General features: G+C 44.0%; 1 protein-coding gene across 4 annotated transcripts in view; it reads left to right on the plus strand.

Annotated features, from left to right (window-relative positions):
- RPS6KC1 (ribosomal protein S6 kinase C1) overlaps positions 1 to 26,814 on the plus strand; it is a 96,697-nt gene that overhangs the window by 47,412 nt on the left and 22,471 nt on the right. For all 4 annotated transcript variants that reach the window (XM_083433276.1, XM_083433275.1, XM_083433278.1 and 1 more), the window contains 4 exons: positions 1,056 to 1,177; positions 6,239 to 6,331; positions 18,703 to 18,750; positions 20,527 to 20,659. In XM_083433276.1, coding sequence (XP_083289402.1) covers positions 1,056 to 1,177; positions 6,239 to 6,331; positions 18,703 to 18,750; positions 20,527 to 20,659 — 396 coding nt within the window. The remainder of the gene's footprint in view (positions 1 to 1,055; positions 1,178 to 6,238; positions 6,332 to 18,702; positions 18,751 to 20,526; positions 20,660 to 26,814) is intronic.

Here is a 26,814-nt window from a genome sequence, read left to right on the forward strand (position 1 = left end):
TGCATGATCTTGCCATCAAGAAAAATTAAAAGCTTTAACGCAGTTAACACTTGTATTCCTATATACATATGAACCCACAAAGCACTGAAAAAAAGGAAGCATCTTAAGGTGAACTTAGGAGAAATGTCTATTGAATACCTCAAGATATGTGCTAGAAATATGAATTGTTACAATTTGATAATAATTGGCAATTTCTTTGTCTTGTGTTTGATGTTTATGCGATTAATAGAATTGGAGGCATGTGCAGCATGTTAATTTTTAGCTGTTACAAACTCAAAATATATTGTTTGTAAGCAGCAGTCTCTTTCATTTAAACAAGGAAAATAGAACCCTCAACTTTATCCTTAACACCTCAAAAATTCTAAGCTAGAAAATGTTAGCATTGAATGAGATATTAAATTCTATATGTGTGAGTGTATGTGAGTGTGTGTAATAGATGTTAATGTCCAGAATTTGGTGACAACAATAACAATTTCATTAATTCTATACCGCCCATCTGGCTGGGTTGCCCCAGCCGCTCTGGGTGGCTTACAGCACATCTAAAAACATAGTAAAATGCCAAACATTAAAAAAACTTCCTGATAGAGGTGAATCATGCAAATGCAAACAATCCCAGATGAATTTTATGAATATCTGTGATACTGAAGCCAAATTGAGCAGTAGTAGTTGGAGGTTATGTAAATACTACTAGGTAGAATTATTTAGTAGTTGGAAGCTTCCAACAACTCACAACTATGATTTCGAATACAAATGGAAAACCACTGGGTTGTTGCCAGCACTGAACATGTGGTATTCCGCTTGCACAACTGGACTTCCTCTTCCCTTCCTGTGCGCCTGTAAAATCTTCTCCAGAAGGTCCTCCAGTCCTCTGAGGCAGATTTTGAGGCGGTGTGTAGGCTCTGTAGGGGAGAGGAGAGAACCGCTGCATGAGTAGAACTTTACTTTTCTAGCGGAAAAACAGCCTTGGATGCAGCCCACTGATTTGAGCTGAATCTACAGGAAGACAAAATCTCAGAGGTGGCAGATTTTTAACACTGTTGTCTTATATCACACAGGGGAGTCAAGTCCAACACGCCGCGAAGCAGTGAAGAGGAAGACTTCGGAATATCTGATGAGAGCAGAAAAAATTTCAAGCCTCTATTGTAAACCCTCATCAGAAGACGGTTCGGTTTCTGGAGTAGGTTCTTTTCTTTTTACAAATGCAAAATAATGTCCAGTTGTGCCTTGGAAGTGAAACAGAATCCGTTCCGGAAGTCCATTCGACTTCCAAAACGTTCAGAAACCAAGGCGTGGCTTCCGATTGGTTGCAGGAAGCTCCTGCAGCCAATCGGAAGCCGCGGAAGCCCTGTTGGACATTCGGGTTCCAAAGAATGTTCACAAACGGGAACACTCACTTCCGGGTTTGCAGCGTTTGGGAGCCAAAACGTTTGACTCGCAAAGGCGTTCAGCTTCCAAGGTACAACTGTAATCTCTCTTGGAGTGTTTGTATGTGTTCCATGCATAGTTGTTTGCTTCTCCTTATGAATTACAGAAGCAGGATTCTGCCAGATAAGCAAATATGTACAGCTTTGGACCAAAGCATTGCAGAAGTGGAGAGGGAAGGCTGCCCATAATTAAGGCACTATCCTTGCCGTTAGAGAGAGGGAAGCAGCTATCTCAGGTGGCAGATTTGGGGGCAGGGAATGCCAGGGAAACATAGCTGTGTCTGCCATGCGGCTTGCACTGTGCCACGTGCTGTCCTCAGGTGCAGGGAAGGATGGTGTTTGGCCATCAACACTGGAGTCAGAGTCTACTGCCAGTTTTTGTGCATGGTACTTTGGGGTGTTGGTGGGCACCATCTTGACTTTTGCTTCAGGCAGACCATAGCTTCCCTGTCCTGTTTGGCTCATCAGCAATTATTTAGCTTATTCGTGGATTTTCAGTTTAAGAAAGAAGAATGCTGGATTAAAGATCGCAATTCACAAATGGAAAATAAATAAATAAATAAAATAAAAAAGGCCAGTCCCAAGTATCGAGCACCACCTTCAAATATCTTAACGGCTGTCACATGGAAGATTGAGCAAGCTTCTTTTTCCCGCTCTGAAGAGTAGGACCCATACCAAAAGATTAAAGTTGCAAGAAAGGATATTTCACTAAACATCAGGAATAACTTTCTGACAGTAAGAGGTGTTTGACCGTGGAATGGGCTCCTTCGGGAGGTTGTGGACTCTCCTTCCTTGGGAGTCTTAAAGCAGAGGTTGGATGGCTGTCTGCCATGGATGCTTTAGCTGAGATTCCTGCATTGCAGGGGGTTGGACTAGATGACCCTTGGGGTCCCTTCCAACTTTACAATTCTATGACTGCATGATTCTTAAACGGGGGCACAAAAACGGCAGTAGCACCACTCTCTGAGGAAAGGGTTGTTTGGGCAGGGTGAGAACAAGGAAGTTTGCAGGTGGATTTCTTCAGGTGTTAACTTCCAAACTGTAGGTGCAGCAATAGAAAAAGCACAATCTCACATCCCAGCTTTTTTTTTTTTAAGTTGGAGGTTAAGGAGGAGCCTCTCCTTCTGATTTGGAGGGGAGGCGGGCAGACAGGATTGCACAGGAGACGATGTTCTTTTAAAGTAATGATAAGGGACACCTTGGTGATATGATAGTCTTTGAACATTAAGGCGCTTCTGAAGCCATCTTCAGTGCGATCTTTACATGGGGATTTTTCCAGCAAGGAGTGATCGTTAAAACATTTGCAGGAACTGGGGTGGCAGCTCTTGGACTTGGAACTGAGAGAACGAGATACATCCTTTAACAAATCTTGACTTTGCCCTTCTTCGGCAACAGCCAAAAAATAAAATAAAAGATTCCCCGAGGACCTTTCTGTTCTTAGCTTAGATGTCTTTTGCTGCAGTCACACAAAACTGTGTGTGATTGTCGATGACTGCTCTCATGTAGCAAACGTTAAAAGTTCCAAACTTCCTGTCTGTCTACATTTGTATCACAGAAGGACAAAAAAGGGCAAATGAGTCTTTCATCTTACTTTGAACAACCCTAAGAATAGTTGAAGGCAGCTAGTTGCTGTGAATAGGCAAAGGGGTAAATTAATCTCTGCCTCGCTGAATGGTGATTGCCTTTTGTTGTTGTTTTCTGTTTTGAGGGAGGGTTTTGGGGGCGAGAAAAAACAAAACAGGGAAAAGAAGCCTCTTCTACTCCAATAGAACTCCCCAGATGAGCTTTGGAGGACGTCCCCCCCCCCCACCTGAGGGCTGCTTAATTTTTAGCGGTATATTTGTGCATTGAGATGTTACGGTACAGGGTTGGCCTTAAATTCCCTTCGGGTTCTTTCCAAGCTTAGAATGTAGGTCCACTTAACCAAAGATGAAATTGATTGCATAGCAGGAACTCCTGTGTGGAAATTTGTATAATTACCACAAGTATTTCAAGTACAGTGGTGCCTCGCAAGACGAAAAGAATCCGTTCCTTGAGTCTCTTTGTCTAGCGGTTTTTTCGTCTTGCGAAGCAAGCCCGTTAGCGGATTAGCGCTATTAGCGGTGTAGCGGCTATTAGCGGCTATTAAAGGCTTAAGGGATTAGCGGATTAGCTGCTAAAAGGCTATTAGCAGCTTAGTGCCTTAGAAAAAGGGGGTGGGGAGCGGAAAAAACCCCCCAGGAATCGCAAGACATTTTTGTCTTGCGAAGCAAGCCCATAGCAAATTCGTCCTGCGAAGCACCTCCAAAACGGAAAACCCTTTCGTCTAGCGGGTTTTCCGTCTTGCGAGGCATTCGTCTTGCGGGGCACCACTGTATTTTGTCAAAGGTGGGTGTGGTTTGAGAGAGGCATCAGCATAGAGCTTAACATTGCGGCCTTGCCTATATAGGAGGGGCCTGGCAACACCTTAAGCCTCCTATTTATAAAACCCTATGGACTATTGACTTCACTGGGTTCTGTGGGAGAAACTTAGATGGATTGCAGCCAGGGTCATGGCTGAGAGGAGGCAGGTTTAACATTTTACAAAATGTCACACTGTATCTCTGGCCCCCAACTGGTATGCTCATGTTCGGGGTTTCTGTCTGCCTGGAATGGTCCCCATGTAGGGAAAAATTCCATGTCACACTATGTCAAGATAGGCATTTCGGCTGGCAAGCTGGGATGAGATCCCCTCCTCCCCCTTGCTCATTGTTCTGGGGCTCCAGCCCAATTTTGTGGAGCATGGAGGGAGTAGAGTGGGGAAGCCCCCATTTTGCCAGCGGACGTCCTTGCTCTGCCTTCTGCTGACAGGAGTCGCTAATTGAACCCCACCCATAGTGTTTTTGAGGGCTTATGAGAAGGTAGGTGAGAAAGAAGAAAAAGACATTTGTTTATTTTTGCCTCTTGCTCTCCTGAAACCTCCCTACAAACTAGAACAATTTTTTCCCTTTTAAGCAGGGCAAATAGAAGCTTTCATGCGTACAGCTGCACTTCCCTGTAGAGATTTGTGCTGACACCAGGAGGAGCAACTTCTAAGAGCATAAAATGGGGGAAAGGGCTGTTTGGCTTAACCTCACTGCTCTCTTGTGCATTGACACAGAAGTAGACGGTCTGCACAGAGGTATTGGGGTGGGTTTTTACTAAGGCCACATTCACACCACACATTCAAAGCACTTTCAACAATCATGGTTTCCCCCAAAGAATTCTGGGAGCTGTCATTTCCAAGGGTGCTGAGAATTGTTAGGAGACCCCCCCATTCACCTCACTGTAGCTCTCAGAGTGGGTTAACACTCAATCCCTCCTCAAAAGTTAACTGGGAATTGCAGCTGTTTGAGGGGAATTGGTGTTTCCTAACATGCGGGTGGTACTGTGGTCTAAACCACTGAGCCTCTTGGGCTTGCTGATCAGAAGGTCGGCGGTTCGAATCCCCACAACGGGGTGAGCTCCGGTTGCTCAGTCCCAGCTCCTGCCAGCCTAGCAGTTCGAAAGCACGCCAGACAAGTGCAAGTAGATAAATAGGTACCGCTCTGGCGGGAAGGTAAACGGCGTTTCCCTGCGCTGCTCTGGTTTCGGTGTTCCTTTGTGCCAGAAGCGGCTTAGTCATGCTGGCCACATGACCCAGAAAAAGTGTCTGCGGACAAACGCTGGCTCCCTCGGCCTGTAAAGTGAGATGAGCACTGCAACCCCAGGGTCATCTGCGACTGGACTTAACTGTCAGGGGTCCTTTACTTTTTTTTTTAAACAACTAATCTAATTAGGGAATTTCTGCCTTCTGTCAAAATGTGACTGATTTGGGGGTGTGGCAGATTAACTCTCTCTTCTGCCTCACTTGGAGTTGTGAACACTAAGTGCTTCTTCTTGGAGGGAAAGGATGTCCCTTAAAGGTAAAAGTAAAGGTACCCCTGCCCGTACGGGCCAGTCGTATCCGACTCTAGGGTTGCGTGCTCATCTCTCTTAAGAGGCTGGGAGCCAGCGCTGTCCGAAGACACTTCCGGGTCCCGTGGCCAGCGTGACGAAGCTGCTCTGGCGAGCCAGCACCAGCGCAGCACACGGAAACGCCGTTTACCTTCCCGCTATAAAGCAGTACCTATTTATCTACTTGCACTTAGGGGTGCTTTCAAACTGCTAGGTGGGCAGGAGCTGGGACCGAACGACGGGAGCTCACCCTGCCGCGGGGATTCGAACCGCCGACCTTACGATCGGCAAGTCCTAGGCACTGAGGTTTTACCCACAGCGCCACCCGCGTCCCTTACTTATATGTTTATGGTTGGGGAGCCAGAATTAGGTTCACGATCCATAATTAGTTTAAAGTCAGGCTATTTAGCAAATCACTTCTCTGGTTTTAGGGTTGTTGTTTTTCTAATGAAAGTAAAGACTGAATAATGGCACAAAACATTGCCTGTAGTTTCCCTGCTATACTTTTGTCACTCTTATTTTTGTTCCTCTTCCTTCAAACCCAGAGTAATGGATACGGGTGGGGTTTCTATAGCAATGCACCCGAGATTCCTTGCATGCACAAAGAACTGGGGAAGTGTCTAAATTCTTAATATTTTTTCCTTAAAATATTAATATTCCTTTTTGCCACATTTCCATTTCCAGTGTCCCAGCGATTTATTTACTATCAACTCCCCCTGCTTCCTTTTTTGCATTAAGGACAAACAGCAAACTTCTTTCATCTTCCCTCTCTCTGATTTATGATAAATTTAGTTTCCTTCAGCCTGGCATTTGCTCCAGCAGGCAGTCTTCCTTCAAGTACCACCCTGATTGATGTTGTAATCTTTGATATCTTCCATTAGCCTCCAGGATCACTAAGTTCAAGGCCCTCTTGGAACCTAAGGAGCCCTGCCGAGGAACTGAAGGCCTTTAGAGTCCTTGGGGTGATTGACAAGGTAATTCTTCAGTGTCTCTTCAAGAGTTCAGTCATAAATCGACTGCATGCTGACATTCTGTCTTTGAAGCTGCGGATCTTAAGGATATGAAACAAAGAGGGAAAATGACTCAAATGCATCTGCACTTTAAAATAACAAAAGTAGAAGGGGGGAGGGAAAGGCTTTTATCTAAGCAATTCATGTAAGGTCATGCAAAATATATTTGAGCTAAAGAATATGGTGCCAGTCTGCAAAAAGGGCCCAGTGAAATTTTTATATTTTAAAAAAACACTGCCCCAGCTACTACGCTGTAGCTAAAAACATGCCAAATAAGGTGCCAGGTTGCTTCCAGGAATGGCAACTTTGAAAGAAAGTAAGATGGAAAACTGTGCATCCTGTCCCCCCAAAAGATGACGTCCCCCATTTTACTCAAAAGGTAAGTGTAAATGCTGCAAATGCTGACAAACAGGTTCTCAAGGCATGAATGTTTCGTTTTCTTTCAACCTTGGGTGCAACTTGAAGAAAGGCCCAGAAGTAACTTCAAAACAGGAGTTCCTCTAGGATGGGTCATCTCTCCCCACTTGCTATGCTCCAGTTTTGCCTCCCTCCCCCCGCCCCCCGTATTGGAGCTGGGCAAACATTTTGTGGCTGCGTACACAGCATACGTACAAAGTACATGTGTGAATGGGATGCTGGACTAGATGGGCTACATATCCTAATCCGGCACGGCTTTTCTTATGTTCTAGGAAAGACAGCAGTTTTGGTCTTTCAGTATTAGATGAGACGGAAACATGGAAAAATATATATACGTTCAGTGGAGTTGGTGTGAGAGTCTGGGGAGTTAGTTGGAGGTTTGCGAGTGTGTGTGTGTGTGTGTGTGTGTGTGGCGTAGGGCAACAGAGGAGAATAAAAGTGAATTTTAAAAAGGTGTTTCTCCTTGTTCTTTTCAATCCCCCCAAGTTAAAAACTATGGGGAAGAAAATGATGGTTCCCTGCCTCCTTGTTTTTAGTATATGTGGGATAAAATACCTCCAGATTCCATCCAGGGTAATTTCATTTTGTCTTGAGTAAACATTTATGAAGAAGATGTGGCTCTTGTAAGCCTAATTGAGAGACCAAAGAGATGCTGCGATTAAAGTGACTGCCCTGGTTAAGTGTAGCCAATTAGGGATCCAAGTCAAACTTGGGTGACATGCTAATGAAATGGGCTGTTTAACTTTTAAAGGCGCACTTCTTCATTCAGCATTTAATCTTCCAGCCTTTTGATGGTTCCTTGCAGTCACTCAGATGAGGTTTATTTCTTTCATTTATTTGAAAATTCTAAATCTGCCCTTTCATAGTGTGCATTTGATCTGTACTCTAAATTCTGAGTTTAGCACCTCAGTTGCAAGGTGGAAATGCCTGGTTCATATGCCAGTTCAGTCACATACTCTCACAGGATAGTGTTGCCAGGGACAGAGGATGTGTGACCTGCAGGGTGTGTTTGTGTGCATGTGTTTATGTGTGTTTGTGTGACGGAGAGAGAGAGAGAAATGAGTGTGGCTGTATGCTTTCCCACAGCAAGTATTGGCTCCTCCTACTCTTGCTGTGTTGCTGGCAACTATTTTCCAAGGGAACGTGGCTCTTCATGGTGAGTGGGGAAGTTCTCTATCTTTGACTTAGGTAAACAATCCTCTCTTTTTCTTAGGATAAGCATACTTGCATGGTTATTTGAATTATTGAGATAGTGAATAAGAAGCATGAGACCTGCTATAGAAATAACACACACACACACACACACACACACTGCAAATCAAGAGTCTTCATATATTATATATAAGTCAAGACTCTTGACTTGCATAACATTTTACTTTGAGTGGCGGTTACAGATGCCCAACCCTTTCATATCCAAAATATTGAAAATGCCAGATTCCCAAAGCATATGAACTAGGCCAGGCATAGGCAAATTTGGCCCTCCAGATGTTTTGGGACTACAACTCCCATCACCCCTAGCTAACAGGACCTAGTGGTCAGGGATGATGGGAATTGTAGTCCCAAAACATCTGGAGGGCCGAGTTTGCCTATGCCTGAACTAGGCTCATGCACTAGAATTCTTCTGGCAGGTGAGACTGTCTTCTGTTTGCTAGAAATGGAGATGGCTGTTGAGGGGAGGGAGTTAGATATGTTAGGCTGAGAAGGAGGAAGGGAGCAGGTTTCTTTCTGTACAGCCCTCCCAGCCAAGGTCCCAACACTCTGTTTGGACGCTGGAGCCATTTGCACCCATTGCCAGATCAGGACTTTGCAAGTGGCTCAAATATCTTATTATTAGTATTAATTAATTAAATTTCTATACCACCCTTCATTCCGAGGATCACAGGGCAGTTTGCAATATAAAAACACAAAAATACACAACACAGTAACAAGCAAAAACAATATTCCTCACAAAACTGAACTGAATAACCGTTGTCTGAACACAATAACCGTTGTCTCTCATATTCCCCTCTACCTCTGGTGTTCCTCTATGTCATATTTCATTATGTTAGCCTATTCAGGCAGGGACTACCAATGTTTCTTCTTGCTACCCTGTAAGCGACCTTGTGCACTGATAATCATGTTCTTATTGCACTGTGTCCATGTTCAGAAACATGATTGCTGTTGGGAAGGAAGGAGTGGGCAGCCCACTGCTTGTTGGTTAGAAATAAAGACACAAGAAATAAATACAAATACCTGATGGATGTCAGTGCGGTAAAACGTGTGGCCTTGGGACTAACTAGTAACATCTCCCTTTCGATGTATGATGCATTAAGCTTGCAACGCTAGGAGACCTCTCAGTAATGTCTTGCTGCCTGGATTGCAGACCTCTTTGGTCAGAGCGCTTGGATTTGAGTCAATTTAGTTCCATTTCCTCCAGTGTCACTAGGTCAGGCTTGTAAGTCAACGTCTTTTTCATTCTCATCTGCTTACATCTACTTATAAGGGTCTGATCTGGTCTGGTGTTCCTTTCTTTGCGTATTTATTAAAGAGCCTAGACGGCAAGAGCAATTTGACCAAGCCAATGATAGCTTTCAGCTGTGTATACTGTATAAATCTGTAAGACGGTGGGATGGTCCAGGAACGACTTAACCTCCTAATCCTTCACCAGGAGGGATGGAGCAGATAGCTGCAAGTCTTGGGGCGCATCCATGTGTGGGATTCATCCACTGCTGGTGCACAAGCCAGAACTGTTTGCATAGGAGCAGGACGGAGCTTGAGCACTTCAGCGGCAGAGACCTATGAGATGCTGGCAGTCTGTTAGCGGAAGGCAACAGTCACTGCCTTCTAGGCCAGCCTTGCAAATAAGGGGAAAACAGAACCCAAGATCAGCAAATACAGAGCTTGCCAGATGTGCTCAGCCTCTCTTTTGCTCTCACTTGCTGGCAAGCAGAAACCAAGAGGAAGAAAGGGCAGCCAGCAAATGAGGATTTTTTTTGCCGCCTGAAGGAGGTTTTTGCAGGTGGTCTAGGGCCAGGAATAGCCAACTGGCAGACCAGAGACTGAACCAGTTTTATTTAGCTCCTTGTGGTCTTACTTTTCTTTAATCAATGCGTGGCGGAAAAAAGGAGAAGATGACGAAAGCGAATTGCAAGGAAAGCAAGGGGGTTTCCCACATTTGTAAGATAAGAACTTCAATCCCCATTTAATATTAAATCTCTCTTTGGATTTGCACTTCAATACCCTGGCAGTCGTGTCTGCGAGGAGGCCAGTTTGTGTGGTGAAAATACACCCCTCTCCATCCAGCATCAGGGGAAAAGTTTCCAGAGATAGAAAAGTTGGTTGCTTTAGGTGTAGGCTGTGCAGCAAACATTACATGTCTTTTTTAAAAAAAAAAGATATTTATTAAAAGTTTTTTTTAGTTACAGAAAAAAAGAGTGTAAAAGAAAACAGAAACAATGAAAAATTTAACAAACAATACATAAAAAAAAGAAAAAAAGAAAAAAGAACAATACATCAAAACAGCATAATAAAAAGGAAAAAAAACACACATCCAAGTTCCATATCATTATCTTTCATTTACTTGTTTCCTCGACTTCCTCACACCTCCCTTTTTTGTATTCCAGTTCAAATTAGCAAGTTCAGCAAATCCCTTCCCTCTTTCTCAATTTTTTTGTTCTATAATTTGTCTTCACCTAATCTAACTTTAAATTTTCCACTTTAGCCCATTAACAATCAGTTTTTGCTTAATTCTTTACATGTCTTATGGTGTTGCCCAAAGAATCCTGGGAATTATAACTTGGCAAAGATGCTGTTTGTTCTCTGAGTTCTTGGAAAGAGCAAATTCCTGTATGGTGCCCATATGCCCCTTTCCCCTGGGCCTAGCAGCAGCTTCATTGTATGTGGAGCAAATAGATCGGGGTGGTGGTGGCATGGGGAAAAGGGGGTAAATGCTTCCCCTGCAGCGCTGCTTCCCCCTATCAGATCACATTAGTAGCTCGTGTATCTGCTTTGAAGTAAAGAAGGCGACACAGGGGAAATCCAGTCACAGGTTTCTCTGTGGCGTTTGCCCTCCTAGGTGACATCATACTGGGTCATAAGGAAAGGGTTAAATGAGTGTGAAGTGATTGGCTAGCGGGAACCCAAGGGGAGGAGTTAGAGTTAGTGTTGTTAAGGAATCATAGAATCATAGAGCAGGAATAGACCACAAGGGCCATCGAGTCCAACCCCCTGCCAAGCAGGAACCACCATCAGAGCACTCCTGACATGGTTGTCAAGCCTCTGCTTAAAGACCTCCAAAGAAGGAGACTCCACCACACTCCTTGGCAGCAAATTCCACTGTCGAACAGCTCTTACTGTCAGGAAGTTCTTCCTAATGTTTAGGAAGAAGGAGTTAGTCGGGTGTTAGAGAAGACAGAGGGAGGATAAGTCTGTGGGTTGGGATAGTTTGATGTGAGAGAATGAGAGAATCTGTTACGAGGAGTCAGATAGACAGTTGGGATAATTAGTTAGAAGTTATTAGGAAGGTATAGGCCGGTAAGAACCTAAGATTAAGAGACTGACAAGAAACCATCTGAAACCATAAACTTGTTAAGGCTTATTTGGTTTAAGGTTAACAACTGCCTGGACTCAGTGTGTACCCGAGAGAAACGGGTTGGTGGCAGCGGGGAAGCAATCACAGTGGTGGCACAGGGATTAATAGACCGTCAAACGTCTGGGGACCCTGTGTGATCGCCACATTCTCACATAAAACATGTACTCTGACCCTCAGTTTCATAGAGCATAGAGCTGAAGAGTTGGACGGGACCACAAGGGTCATCGTAAGTCCAACCCCTGCAAGGCAGGAATCTTTTGCCCAACATTGGACTTGAACTCATGAGCCTAAAATTTAAGAGTCTCACGTTTTACCGACGGAGATACCTTTGTGAAATTTCTTTATTTTATACTCCCTGGGTCTCCATTTGGGATTCTGTTTTACACCAGCCAATGGAAAGTATTGAGGTGCAGACCTAGGACGTTGTCTTACACCGAGTTGGACTATTGGTCCATCTAGTTCAGTACGGTCTACACTGACTGGCAGCAGCTCTCTGGGTTTTCAGCCCAACCTGGAGAGGCCAGGGATTGAACCTGGGACCTTCTGCATGCAAGACAGATGCTCTACCACCGAGCTACGCCTCTTCCCATAAAGCACTGAATGTCTTACGGGGTTTTGCAAACAAAAACTGATCCAGGGAAGCAGAATTAAGTCCCGGTGGGGTGTTTTACTACCCCCTGATACGCAAATTGTCCCTCCGAATCCATCTACGCAAGTTTCTGTTGAAGGAAAAACCGACTGGAGACAGGCGCATTTTATTCCTGGCTCGTAGTTCATCTACTTGTGTCCCTTGTGACCTTGGCTGGGAGTTGAATAAGGTGACTTCGCGATTCGCCATATTCCCTTTTTCTGGTGGCTTGCCTGTTGCCCGCCTCTGGGCTTTCGGCTCCCCTCCCTTTCTGCTGACTTCTGCAGCATTCCTTCTGTCTCTTATCTTGGCGCTTTGATGCATATGTTCTGAAGGTGGCCACCGTGACTTGGGGTGGCAGCAGATGGTAAACCTTCAGGCTGCCACCAGCTAGGCTGGTGTTAAGTTGGAAACTTTGCTTTTGATGAAGAGTCAGCAGTGCATATGAAAGAGCTCTTGCTGCAGAAGTATCTTTTAATTAAAAAAAATTAGCATACCGAAACAGTTGCTAATTTCTGTGTGTTTAAAGGTTTTTTGTTTTTTTTTTAAATCAACTCTTTTCTTTAGGCTAAATTGTGGTTATTTTCCAGCTTAAAAACAAATAAACAACCCTCCAGTTTTTGTTTGCATTTATTTATTTTCACAAAACTTGTCTCCCCTTCTCCTTTTTTTGGTAAACAAAACTGTTCAATCCCAATTATTTTATTTCATAGTGACGGGGTGGAACGGGGAGTAATTTAGATTTTGCCAGCCTAAGTCTTCATGTGGAGCCAAGGCTGCAATGCTGCGCAATCCTGGGACTGAACCCCATTTATTTCAGTGGAAATGTTTTTAAAGCATCGATATGGGCTGCAGGTTCCTTGATTTCCAGTTAAGTACCGTAATTTTCCATCTATAAGACGCCCCCATGTATAAGGAACACCCCCCCCCCATTTTTGGGGACTCAGTTTTAAGAAAATGAGGGGAGACGGCCCACAGCTGTTGAGCTTCTCTCCCCATGCAGCTGCAGTCAGGAAACACTCCCTAGATTGTTTCCCGCGCGCAGCAGCATCGAGGGAAGTTGCGCTCCCGTCAGCCAGCTGGCTGGTGGCGTGTAGCCCCCCCCCCCACCCGTGTATTGGACAACCCCAGTTTTTGACACAATTTTTTAATCAAAAAACCTCGTCTAATACACGGGAAAAATACGGTACACCTTTGCACAGTTACAAAGTTACAATAACAGTATTTGTGTCAATCCTCAACCTTGGGGACGTAAAAATAAAATGGGATTATTTCTTTATTTCTTGTTTTGCAGCCCTGCCCTCTTCCGAAATCACCGTGTTACTGTCTTAGATATCGTTAATGTCCCCTTGCTGCTCCACTTACAATAATTTGTCCTAATTTTACATGCAATTTTTAGAGCTTTATACTGCTGACTTGGAGACTGAAACTACTGTCAAAGCACAAAGAGGCCTTTGAAGGCATTGACTTGGTTTTTCCTCTTACTGTTTCAATGTGATCTGTATATTTGTCTTTAAAGCATTAGTAAAGGTTTTGTAGTCAGCTGGGGGTTTTTAATAAAAAAAACCTCACTAAGTTGTCGTAGAGGCAGTTGTGCAGTTTGGTCATTTTAGGCTCAGTGCTTAATGGTCTTAATGGGGACACCCCCCCACACCCACACCCTGTTTAGATGGTGAAGTGGATCAAATTGTTCGCTTCTAAATGCGGAACGCCGGCTCTGCTGTGTTTTCTGGCCCTTCTGCCCCACATAGCTGTGTGGGACTCTGGAATCCTGCCCCAAAGTCCTACTGTGATGGGCGCCATTATGGAGAGGTGCCATTTTGGCTGCAGAGCAGTTGAAAGCAAACCAGAGAGAACCAGAGGCCCCTGTCCAAATACAGCCGCTTTGGGGATCATAGCCTAGTCTTTTCTTTCTGCTTTGCTCATCTAGACTAGAACAAAGGGACTGTAAGAAGGTGCCTTATACAGTCGTACCTCGGAAGTGGAGCGGAATCCGTTCTGGAAGTCTGTTTGACTTCCAAAACGTTCAGAAACCAAGGCACGGCTTCCGATTGGCTGCAGGAAGCTCCAGCAGCCAATCGGAAGCTGCAGAACCCACATCGAACGTTTGGGTTCCAAATAAAGTTTGCAAACCAGAACACTCACTTCCAGGGTTGCGGCATTTGGGAGGCAAAACATTCGACCCGCAAGGCGTTCAACTTCTGAATACGACTGTACTGAGTCAGACCATGGGTCCACCTAGCTCAGTATTGTCTACACTGACTGGCAGAGTCTCTCCAGAGTTTCAGGCAAGGGTTTATTCAAGCCCTACCTGGGGATGCTGCAGATTGAACCTAGAACCTTCTTTATCCAAAACAGATTCTTTACCACTAAGCTATGGTGAGGAAGGCTGGCATCCTTAGTGGCAGAACTTGCTAGCAGACTCCTTTGAGGGCTGACAGTGGGGTTGAGATGCTGCTTCACTCCGTCCTAGTACAAGTAGTAGCTAATCACGGGTTTAAAGTATGAGGTGATTGTGTTGGTTTAGAGTTCAGAAAGCTTTTTTTTTTTAATCAGGGCTCGTTTTCAGATGTCACGTTCACTGAAGCAAGATGAGCGCCACACTCCACAGTTAAGTTTGACTGGACCATCCAGGGGTCCTTTACCTTTTTTACCTTTACAGGTACAGCCAGGCAACGTATCACACTGATGGAGTCTCTTAACTCAATAAAAACTGCATGGGCAGCTAATTTTTTAGCTGAGAACCGTATCACCAAATCTTGGGAAGTACAAAATCAGAAGGATAATTATATTCTGATCTTCACAATTCATCCAGCAGGGCATGTCAGTTCACATCGGAATTCACAGAAATCATATTCCTCAAGCCTCCCTGGTCAAAACATCTTAATTTTGTCAGGTGAAGATTTAGATGGCAATCCTAAAGACATAAAAACAAGGGAAAGCCCTATTAAACACAAATGACTGACTTCTGGGTAAACCTGCCTAGAATTTCACTGGTGGGCAAACAGTTGAGATAATGGTGGCTTCTTGGGCATGTGGCCATTTGGCAAGTCATGAATGCTGACAAAATGGTGGTTCACCGCCCATGGAAACGTATGAAATCTGACGTGAGCCAGGAGGTGGTATGCTGTGATCTTACCACATGTATTAGTGATACATATATCAGAGCCTTCATAAAAATAGACGATATTTCTGTGGCTATACCAATGCATCTGCTTCTACGCTATTTACTAAAAAAGGAAAGAGATGTGGGTGCCGATCAGAAGGTTGGAGGTTCGAATTCATGTGACAGGGTGAGCTCCCGTTGCTCTGTCCCAGCTCCTGCCAACCTAGCAGTTCGAAAGCATATCAGTGCAAGTAGAAAAATAGGTACCACTGTGGCGGGATGGTAAAGGACGTTTCCGTGCACTCTGGTTTCCGTCACGATGTTCTCATGTGCCAGAAGCGGTTTAATCATGCTGGCCACATGACCCGGAAAGCTGCCTGCGGACAAACGCTGGCTCCCTTGGTCTGAAGCAAGATGCTGCACCCCACGGACACCTTTGACTGGACTTAACCACCCAAGGGTCATTTACCTTTACTTAAAAAAAAAAGGTTGCTAAAAAGGAACAGTTCTCTGTTAAAACAAAATGGAAGTGTGTATTGTTAGGATTGGCTTTCCTCTTTTTACCTCGCTAGTGAATTTTGAGCGTAGAATTTTCACAGTTGCAAGAAAATTGGTGCCTGCTTCCATCAAGGCCTGACGTGAAAAATAGGAGGAGATCGAAGATTGGTGAGCAGTGCTTGACGAAGTGGTTGGCCATTGTTTCTAGCTTTGAGTTGGCAAAGCTCAGCAAAAATGGTGCTTCTGCAGTTGACAAGAATAGGATGTGGGTGAGCTGTGCTCAAGGTCATTTGTGGAGATTCTGGGGAAGAGTTGATGTGGCTTGTGGTCAACATGTGACCTACTCCTGCTTAGACAATTAAGAGCCACCCCACATACTAGTTGGGAGGTACAGGAAGAATTAAAGGGAGCATTCTTTTAATGGTATTTGTCCCAATAATGATATGCTATCAAAGGTAATTATTTCATGACGGCTTGGTTACAGCAGTTGTTTTATCCTGAAATGAAAGTCTGTGTTGGGCGCTTTTGATTGGGAAGACGATCATATCAAATTAGTCCAAATTAGATTTTTGTCTTTATAAAGGTGAGCAAAGCCATGAGCAGTGTTATTAAATTGGTATGTTCTAGCCTACAAATGATCCAGCCCTCTTGTGGGTTAAAGAAGCTATTATTCTGTCCTTTATGCTGACGGCTTCACTACCGATTAGCCTTGTGTTGGTATTCCCCCCCCCCAAATAAATGCTTGGCTCCTTATGATCTTTGTGTATGCAATGATAATATTAATACAGAGTCGTAGGCCCATTCATTAAGAAATGACTCTAAAATGAGGTTGCTTCATTTAAAATTGGAGTGCTGCAGATGTTGTGTGCAGACGTTTCTTTTTTGGAATTAGCCGTATGGCTTATAATTTCCAAGTGGCTAAAGCTCTTGTTAGCAAGAGTGCTGGGGTGTTAAGAATGGCCCTATAAATAACTTTAAGAAGGGAAGTTGAAGGTGCTTCTTTTTAAAGACTATTGTTAACTAAACATTATTGCCAAGCAGATGGAAAGCATTCACCAGCCTGATGTTTTTACTCTAATTATATTATCTCCAGTCCTGTACGGCTCAGTTGAAGAGGTGTATCCAGGGGCCAATTTATAATCATTTAACCAACACCTGTTTGGGAAAAATTGACAGTCAAAGGGCACATTTAAAAAAAAATCACATATGTTCTTGTATTTACTGCCTCAATGTGAATGTTAGCTAGCTGAAAACAAACTTGGTTGAAAAGACAAAGTCCCTGGGAAAATTGATGTATCACTTTCTAAGCATTTTTATCTATTTTAATTTGGCATGTCTTTTCCACCCTTGTCTTGTGGCTAAACAGGGAGACCACAGCTCAATTTTCCTGCTATGATTTATCCTATCAGTTCCTAGTCTGCTTTTAAATAGCCCTGATTTGCAGTCTTATAAAATCTTGATGGGAAACTCACCAACCTAGGGACGTAGAATCAGCACTTGTGTGTATGTGTATGGTAGAAGTGAATTCATTTATCTGAGTGCTGTTCTTCATGTAGCCAAAAGGAAAAGTATCATCCCGCTTGGGAACGAACCCTAGGGTTTTCCGAAGTACAAATAATATTTCCAGGGAGTGGGGAGACTGCGGGGAGGGAGAACACCTCAAAAACATCATGGCAAGGACTGAGCCTGTTCAATGGGCCAAGAGTGATGACTGTCTGTTGGCAGAGGCGGGGGCCGTGGAAAATGGGTGGAAGAGGGAATAGAGTGACTATTCTGGGCACGAACATGAATACACCACACCATTTTGTTACTGATCTCCATGAAGATAGAATTATTACCTAGCATTTTGGAACTTTTATTGAATGTTGTTTTTATTGTATGTTGTTAGAAGTCTTCATTGTATTAACTGGGATAAATAATAGAATGATAGATAATTTACAATACACAAATAAACTATATGCTAGGGTTGCCATAGTTCAGAAAATGAAAATCCAGGTGTAGAAGTTGTTGAGCTTTTCCCCCCCTCAATAAAATAAAATAAAATGGAAGTTTTTACCTATATTTTCTAGGAAAATCGCTAAAAAATCAACATTACCAATATGGGCTGCCATATGCCCGGGTTTTCCTGGATATTTTAGCCGCTTCCCGATAATTCCAGCCAGACACCATTTTCAGCGGATGAATCCCGGCTCTGACTGGGAAATTCCGGACGTATGGCAGCCCTACTATATATGAGATCTTTAAATGTCCGCAATACGCATATGGATCATGCTCTGAATGAGTTCTGCAACAGAAGCTCTTTAGCTTTCGGGGAAATCTTGGTATAGGGATCAAGCAAGATTCTGGAAGTTCTGACCACTTGCAGGTTTCTGCATTCAGAGTATCTGGATAATTGCCACTGGATAATAAGGACCGAAGCTAACCATGGGCTTCCCTGTAGTAAGTTTACACTTTGGATATTCAGTAAATACAAGCCCAGATTAGGTCTCATCGCCCAAACATTTATGACTATGAGATAAACCAGGACATTAGCGTTGACAAAGATAATGCTAACACATTGGGCGAGGGTGGTGTAGCTGTGTTCATCATATTTGAGAAGAAAGTGGACTTCTCTCGATTTTGTTTTAAGCTGATGCAATCATATTCTGCAAAGGGTCTGATTTGCACAACAGAGAAGACTCCTATTAAAAGTTGCTTCATCCTCTGTAGCTCATACATTGTTCTCCCGCTGTGGTAAACTGGTTCTCTGTAATGCCCCTCTCAAAACAAAGCAGCAAAGCCAGTGGTCCCTGGGTGGGAACATACACATTATTAAAATAGTAGATAGCAAACACTCTAAAATCAAGTGGTAGTTTGGGAGTTGTGTACTGTTGTGTAAAAGCTGATACACCCCGCTATCACGTTGCATTCTTGAACTACCCACTGTCTTGTTAAGCCTTTGCAGCATTACTGTTTTTCTAAAAATGCAATGAGTTGTTGCCTGTATTCGAGGGTTTTTGTAGAGTTCCTTTGCGGGGGTCTTGTACTCTCTGATATGCAGAGAGGAAGCCATAAGAGCTGTTCCGTGAAAGCTCATACAAATTGCCTGCATTTTTGTAATTGCTGGTTTCATTTAGGTTTTGCTGGTAATGGATACTAGGACACAGCAGACATTTATACTGAAGGTAAGTCATTATTTTTTCCTATATCACTTGGTGCGCTGATGTTTGTCTCCTCGCCTGCCCACAGATTCAGTCAACAAAATCAAGACCCCAAAGTGCCATAGGCACTAATTGATAAAGCCTTGAACAGCTTAGGTCCAGGGTACCTTAGGGGCCCACCTGAACCCTTATATCCCAGCTTGATCACTGAGATCATCTGTCAGAGTATTGCTGGTTGTCCCCTGAGTTGGTGAGGCTCATGTGGCATCAAAATAGAGCCTCTTGCTTGTCTGCATGGAGGATAGAGAGGTATGTGTGTAGAAACAAGCCTTAAGGACTACCTCTCTCCATATGAACCTGCCCAGACCCTGAGATCACCTTCTGAGGGCCTTCTTCGCCTGCCTCCTCCAGGAGAGCTCCGGAAGGTGGCACCCTGAGAACGGGCTTTTTCTGCAGTGGCTCCCTGTTTGTGGAATGCTCTCCCCAGGGAAGTTCGGCTGGCGTTTTCATTGTACCCCTCTAAGTGCCTGGCAAAAATGTTTCCCTTCAACCATGCCTTTGGCTGATTGAACATCCGATACTCCTTAAATGTGTTGTGGAAGGGGAGGAGTATGTCTTTGTTCTTATTTTTATTATGTATTTTTTATATTGTAGCTTTATGTTGTGAATTGTCCCGAGATATACGGGTATAGGGTGGTATACAAATTCAATAAGTAATAATAATACTGAACAAAGGCAAATGTTACATTCCTACCTCTGACGACTTTTGGTTCTGGCCTTGCCAACCACTGGCGTGTGGCCCCCAGAAGCGATTATGAGCCCCCCTGGTTTACATCCTGTTTGTGGAGTTTAGCATACAAGGGGAAATCGCATGACACCATCAGGCTGAGAAAAGTCCCCCACTTTCCACTTTCAGGATATCCGCCTCCCCTGAACCATCTATGATGCCTTTTATTGTTGTGCCCCAGATTATGATAGGAAAAGGTGTTCTATGAGGTCTTTGTTAGCTAAGGATGGCAATGCAACACCTCCTCCTCCTGTCTCCTCTTAGCAAGTTTGTAAAACAAAATGCGCAGTGTGAAGCCATCAAATGGATGCTTATGAACTTTGTGTAGCCTTTGCCAATCTGGTGCCCTCCAGATTTTTAGGACCACAACTCCAAAACATCTGGAGGGCACGAGGCTGGCAAAACTGCTTTAGTTTCCTGAAACACATTTTATCTGTGTGTTTACCAGCAGCAAGGCTCCCCTCATCACGCTTCTCTTTGCCCGTGCCACCTTTTGAAGTAATAACCTCTTTGGGAAACAAACCGTGTCACGCCATCAAGCTGAGGGAAAGACAGAGTGGTGTGTGCTTGCTCCTAACCCATTAAAAGTGGGTCGGAGTGTGTGTGTGTAGGGGGGAAGGCTTGCCTGTGAAACGTGGGTGGATGTAAAAATTTGCACCTTACTCTCCAACTTAAAGCACAGCACCCACCCACCCTCCAAAATAGATTTTTTAAAAAAGGTCACGGGGAAATAACAGAGTGTCATCCTGATGACTTGGTTTGCGAGAGATTCTAATGAAAACATTGACCCATGTAATTGATTTTAATGGGAGCTTTGTGCCATCTTCTGTTCTCTGGACCTGCGCCAGATGCCATCAGCAGGGCCTCGGGGGACCGAGGGCCATAGAGCAGCAGATGAGTGGCTTCTCTGAAGCCTGGAGTAACTCGGATAGATTAGTTTGGTTGATAAACACCGAGCACAGCATGCTGCAAAGGCAACTGAGGGTACAACTGACCTTTTTGTTCTCTGTCAGGGTCTAAGGAAAAGTAGCGAGTACAGCAGGAAGAGAAAGACCATCATCCCCCGCTGTGTGCCCAACATGGTGGCCCTGCACAAGTACATCATCTCGGAGGAGTCGGTCTTCCTTGTACTGCGCCATGCGGAAGGTGGGTCTGCCGCTTCAGATCTCTTGCAGGAGGGATCGGGGAGGGGAGGAGGAGGAGAACGATGCTGGCTTTTCAGTCAGCAGCATCCCGGAGTTAGAGGGCTGTCTTTCAAGCCAGAGGTTTCGGAGGCACTGCTGCAAAGCACATAAATGCCACACGCCTCTTTCCGAATCGCTTGCTATGTGCAGTTCCCACTTTTTGCATTTTTTGCGCTTGTCTTGGAAGTTTTCCCCAACCCTCATGAAGCACCAAAACACAGGAGGGCAACAGCTCTCAGTTTAAGAGGACCCCAGTACCAGTTAAAAGTTTGGGGGTGGGATGTGGGGAAGCCTTTTTCACCACTGCTGGCATTAAACCCCAGCCAACCTGAGCATTTGGACTGCCATGCTAACTCATGGCTTGTTTTAGTGCGTATGAATCTCCTATGCAAGTCATGCACCTGGGATTTGTAATGTGGTGTTTTTTTATGTTTCTGGAGCAATGTGGTGCACTTGCCATATTTCGACCCATATTGAGCGGCAGCAAGTCCCTGTCCTGTCCCGGAAATTTTTATTGAGTTTGTGATATATACATTACTTTGAGGCAGTTTCTTAATGACAGCAGAAGCCTTTTGGCTTTCCAATATGTTGCTCGTTGCTGTATTTCGAAAGTGGCAGTGCTCAAAACCCCCAGCCCAGCTGTGAGTGTGCAAGGCGATGGTGTGTGCAAGGTGGCTGCTTAATCAGCCTTCAAAATGAAATGTGTTGTGCAAAGCAGTGATGATATTCTCAGATAGGTTGTAGCCCAGCTACATCTGGGCAGCCACATGTTCCTTGCTCCTGCCATTAGACTATAAGGAGAGTACTCCTGGCTCAGATCCAAAGTTCCATTTGGTCCAACACCCCATTTCCAACTGTAGCCATCCAGATACCTCTAGAAATCCCCAAAGCAGGCTCTGAAGGCAACACCTGACCTCTGCCCCCCATGTCTGATTCTTAGCAGGCAGGCAACCTCTGAACATGGCTCTGTTTTAAAGCAGCCTGGTAAATAAAACTGCAGAACCCCCTAGCTGGCAAAAATAGCCAACTTCCTCAATACACAGTTGCTGCTGATGAAGTGAAGGGCAAGCTGGTCCCCCCCCCCCCCATTCCATGGACAGAAACTGACCATAGTCAGAGTTGAAACTTACTTCAGCAATGCTGATGGGGCAGCGTCCACCTCACCAGAGAACAGCAGAGAGTGGTAGACTAGTAATCTGGTGAACCATGTTCGCTTCCCCACTCCTCCACCTGCAGCTGCTGGGTGACCTTGGGCCAGTCACACTTCTCTGAAGTCTCTCAGCCCCACTCACCTCACAGAGTGTTTGTTGTGGGGGAGGAAGGGAAAGGAGAATGTTAGCCGCTTTGAGACTCCTTAAAGGGAGTGAAAGGCGGGATATCAAATCCAAACTCTTCTCTTCTTCTCAGGGGGCACAGGGCAGGCTGTGTGGCACACATAGCTCTTGTCTCACTCTCGCACTCCCAGCATCTGACATTTGAGGCAGTCGCTTCACTCTGCCTAATGGTAAGGGACGGCCCTGCTTACGTGTTGAAAGCTTGCAGAGGCAGGACAAAGAACTCTGTTCGCCTGCTGCATTTCTGTGCTGGATGTTGGGGTTGAGGGTTTCCTTCTTTGGGCAACCCACTTGGCTTCCTTGCTGGATGCAGACAAGAGACAGAGCACTCTGCCTTCCCTTCACTTAGCACATGCTAGTTCCCTGAACTCGCCTGCATACAAGTCCATATTGCCCTTGCCTACCAGGCTAGTGCTTAAATGCATGGCTGTTCCTAACATGGGAGAAGTTAAACCCCTTGTAATCTTCGGCAAATGAGCCGGTTTCTGTTCTGTGGTTAATATACCTAGCATCCATACGAGAATAATCACTGCTGCTTTTAATTATTATTTATTTTTATTTTATTTTTTAAAGCCAGCTTTTTGTTGAGTTTCCACAGTCAACGCAGCAGCTGATCTGGTTCTCTAAAAGGAAAAATAGCCAATGGCATCACATAGGAGTTGAAAGCAGCACAGCAGAGTGGTGGCTTCCGTGTCTTTAGGAAATTTGCTGGTATGTTCAGGGAACAGGTGGCAAAGAATAATTACTTATTAACTCCCCCCGCCCACCTGAATAACACAGGGATTTAAATATTTCTTACATTTAATTAGCCCTTTTGTTCAGAATGGAATGGAGCCTTAAAAAAGTACATTGCTGCTAATATCTCTTTACAGCAATCCCTCAGTTTGCGTGGGGTTATGTTCCGAGGATTGCCCCTAAAGCCAAAATCTCATGTAATGGTGGGTGGGATTGCCAAAGTTTGTTTCCTCTTGCTCCCCCCTTTTTTCACTTTTACTTAATTCCGGAATATATCCATCCAGTCATGTTTTAGAAATCCTGAGCTGCATTCTGGAAACCAGACTCCAAGCAACAGAAAGCAGCAGTGACAATGTTTTTCTTATAGTCGTATCCAGACATCATAGATCAATCTAGTAAAACCTTATCTCTTCTCTTTCTCCCCCCACCCCCCGGTCTCTCCTGCAACATCTTGGTCACGATGTATTAAATGTCTTGTTAAAGACGAGGACATCCATAAAGTGTCTGTTAGCTATGTCACAAAGCACTTGGCTAGATGTAATGTGATGGAAAGCCAATCTGAGGCTTCACTACTACTTAGCGGTGTCAGTGCCAGAAATTGTTGAAACAGATGCTTGTTTATGCTTAAAAAGAGTTGACACTTCCCAACAGCCACTTAGACGCTGATATCCGTCAAAGCCTTCCCCACCCCTGGCCCCCCAGACTCCTTTAAAACAGTCTGGGGGGCAAGGGGTGCGAAGGGCTTTGACGGATATCGGAGTTTAAGTGGCTGTTAGAAAGTGTCAACTCTTTTTAAGCATAAACAAGCTGGAGTTCATATCCATCTGGAAAGCACTCAAGAAACTTCAAAATGAAGATGTTTCCTGTTAGCAGACGCTGATATTGTAGCAGGACAATACTATAGTAGCCTTATATCTTTCCTGTCTACAGTCTTAAGGGTCACGCGTGTGGATGTAGAAAGGCACTGTTTTCCATTCTGCCGTGTCTTCGTCTCAGTGCAGCACTGTTTCTTTAACACTGCAGTTCATCTTCTGCCCCAGAGTACATTATTCATGTCACATTATCTTGCCATTAAATTATTCTGACCTGTTCATTTTAGTGCAAAGGAAGCACACTGTAAATTGATGGGATAATCAATTGTGTTTTGTTTCGTGCACTGAGCGAAACAACAGTGAATATCAGTCATATTCCCTGGATTGATTTCTGTTCCAGACAGGGGACAAATAAGTGAACCTCCTTCAATCTCTTCCCCCATCCCCATTTTCAGTAGACTTCTCTGATGTCCCTAGTCAGAAGTACTGCCAACCGTACATTTTGTTCCATGGGCAGAAAGCAGGAAGCACGTGTCCCGCCCCCCCACAAGACTGTTTTTAGCTTGACACAAAGATTGTTCAGTAAATATAAACTACTTTTGAAGGATGGCCCTTACCTGGATCAAGCTTGGTGGTGTGTCTCATGAGAAGATTTACATAATTACAAACATAACAAAAGTAGTCATGAATAATAAATAAAACACATCTAAAAGTTGATGTGTGTTGGTGTCCATCTGCCTCAAGAGACAATGGAGTGTCACCTCAGGGGTGAAGTCAAACCACTGTGTTAGCAGTAGTGGAGTGACCTTTCCAGGGTACAAACCTGGGCGGTGTGTATGGAGATCGTGGGCTGCTCAGATGACAAGACCCCAATCTTAGCCTCACCAGTTGTGCTCCAAAGGAATCATAGAATCATAGAGTTGGAAGAGACCACAAGGGCCATCGAGTCCAACCCCCTGCCAAGCAGGAAACACCATCAGAGCACTCCTGACATATGGTTGTCAAGCCTCTGCCTAAAGACCTCCAAAGAAGGAGACTCCACCACACTCCTTGGCAGCAAATTCCACTGTCGAACAGCTCTTACTGTCAGGAAGTTCTTCCTAATGTTTAGGTGGAAAACAGAGCAAAAAGTACACAAGCAAATTGAACAATATCCATATAAATCATAAATCATAAGATCTAACAGTAAAGATGCAAAAATGAATATCAATAGTAGCAACAGCGTACGCCCCCCCCAGCAACCCCCCAGCCCAAAAGTCTGAATGACTGAAGGGAAGCTACATGGATATTTAGATGCTGACATGGAAAGTGTCTATTAGACAGCTGATGCAAGGGACTGGACCTGGGACCTTTTGCATGCAAAGCATGCCCTCTACCTACGAACCTTTCCCAATTGCTAATAAGGTGCAATATTTAAGGAAACTCCTTTGCATCAATTGATTTCCCCAACCCCCTGATATTTTTACATGCATTAGATGGCCAGGAGTGCACCAGCTCTGCCTAATGCATTTAATTGATCTTATCCATCACAGTACAAGATAGAAAAGATTATTAGTGTGTCATTCATAAAGACATAATTACATACCCAGAAGGAAATATTGCTCCTCTGTAACCTAGATTGGGCATTTTGAGGTGTCTTTGTATGCAATAAAATCCTTGATTCTGTTTCTCTCTAACCCAACTATTATTATTTTTTAATTGTTTACATATTTTTACTTTGGTGCCTTTCCCATAACATTCATACAGAAATGACGATATATTCAAATGATTTTCATTGGTTGAACATCGAGGTGTGCATCAACATCGAAAATGGGGTTTTCCTTTATTTTCACTCTCAGCTTCTAAAAACGGTTGTGCGGTGGTTTTTTCCTAACTTTTGGGAGTGCATTGATCAGAGTAATGACAGGTTTCAGAAAGCATCTGAAATTAAGAGCTTAGAATTGTATTTATGATGATGCCAATTATTTATAAAGCGGCATCAGTAAACATGGCACTTTGTAGAGCAAAATGCAGGTCCCTTTCCCCCAAGAGTTTAAAATCTAAATTTAGATGGGCGGGAAACAGTGAAAGGAGGCAGGGGAGGGGGGAGAAAGTAGCTGAAAGCAAGCAAATCCAGTTGCACATATTTAAGCTTTGTTTCCGCTAGGTATGAATTCTTAAGGGGCAGAATTCTTGTGGATAGAGCACATGCAGAAGGTCTCATGTCCCAGCAACTCTGTTTAGAAGAATAAGGTAGGAAGAGATAAGAATGGCTACTGCCTGACACCAGCCAGAATACTCAATACAAGGCTAGGCGTGTTAAAAGCCAGATGTTATAAGGTAGCATCATATGTTCATAAGGATTTAAGAACTAGAAAACCTCCATGGAAAGGAAGGGACACAATGGGTAGGTGGGCAAGTTTGTAAAAGTAAATGTTAACAGTTGGACTTTAGGTAAATACATGCCCCTGACTCTGAGAGCTCAAAAGAATTTCTAGTGATATTTCACATTGTATTCCCTACCTACTTATTAATATTAATCAAACATCCTCTTCCTCCTCTTGCTGCTGCTCCTCCCCCTCCTCCTCCCTGCAGTATGTTTATGATTTGTTAAGCTGGTTGCCTGAAGGTCTCCTACAGCACATTTAAAAACATAAATATAAATATATTAGATCATAAAAACCAAACCAAAGAGATGATTTCAGATGATTGTGTCAGACTTCCCTGTTCACAAAAGCTTTCTCTGAAGTGTGACCCGGTTTGATAGCATTCGCTTATTACTGCCTGGTGGCATGGTATATATTTTTATATATTGTGAGATTTTATGCTTTAAGTTTCATACAAATTTGTGTAATAATAAATAAATGCACAAGAGAGAAACAGTTACAGTCAACTGGCAAGAATATGCTTCCTGAAGTCTTCCATTTGGGGTCCAACTTAAAGCTAATTGATGCTCATTTAAAGGTAAGAGTAAGGCAGGCAACTATTGACAGTTGCTTGTTTGCAAGGTTGGAGATGGAAAGGGCTTGACGAGATGGTCATTGCAAATATATTGCTAATTTGTCTAAGCAGGGTTAGAGAATTAGAAGCAGACTGGGATGTAGTATGGACTATCTTTCATATGGGCATTCAACCTCTTCTCTTGATTTCAACCATTCTTAACCATGGGTGCGACAAGCTAGGGTTGTTTATTTCTTAACCTAGCATTTAGAACCAAGGGCAATTTGATGTTTTCCTGACATGCATGTCTGTAAAGG

This window comes from Podarcis tiliguerta (genome assembly GCF_965153285.1).
Source record: "Podarcis tiliguerta genome assembly, chromosome: 3".
NCBI lineage: Eukaryota > Metazoa > Chordata > Lepidosauria > Squamata > Lacertidae > Podarcis > Podarcis tiliguerta.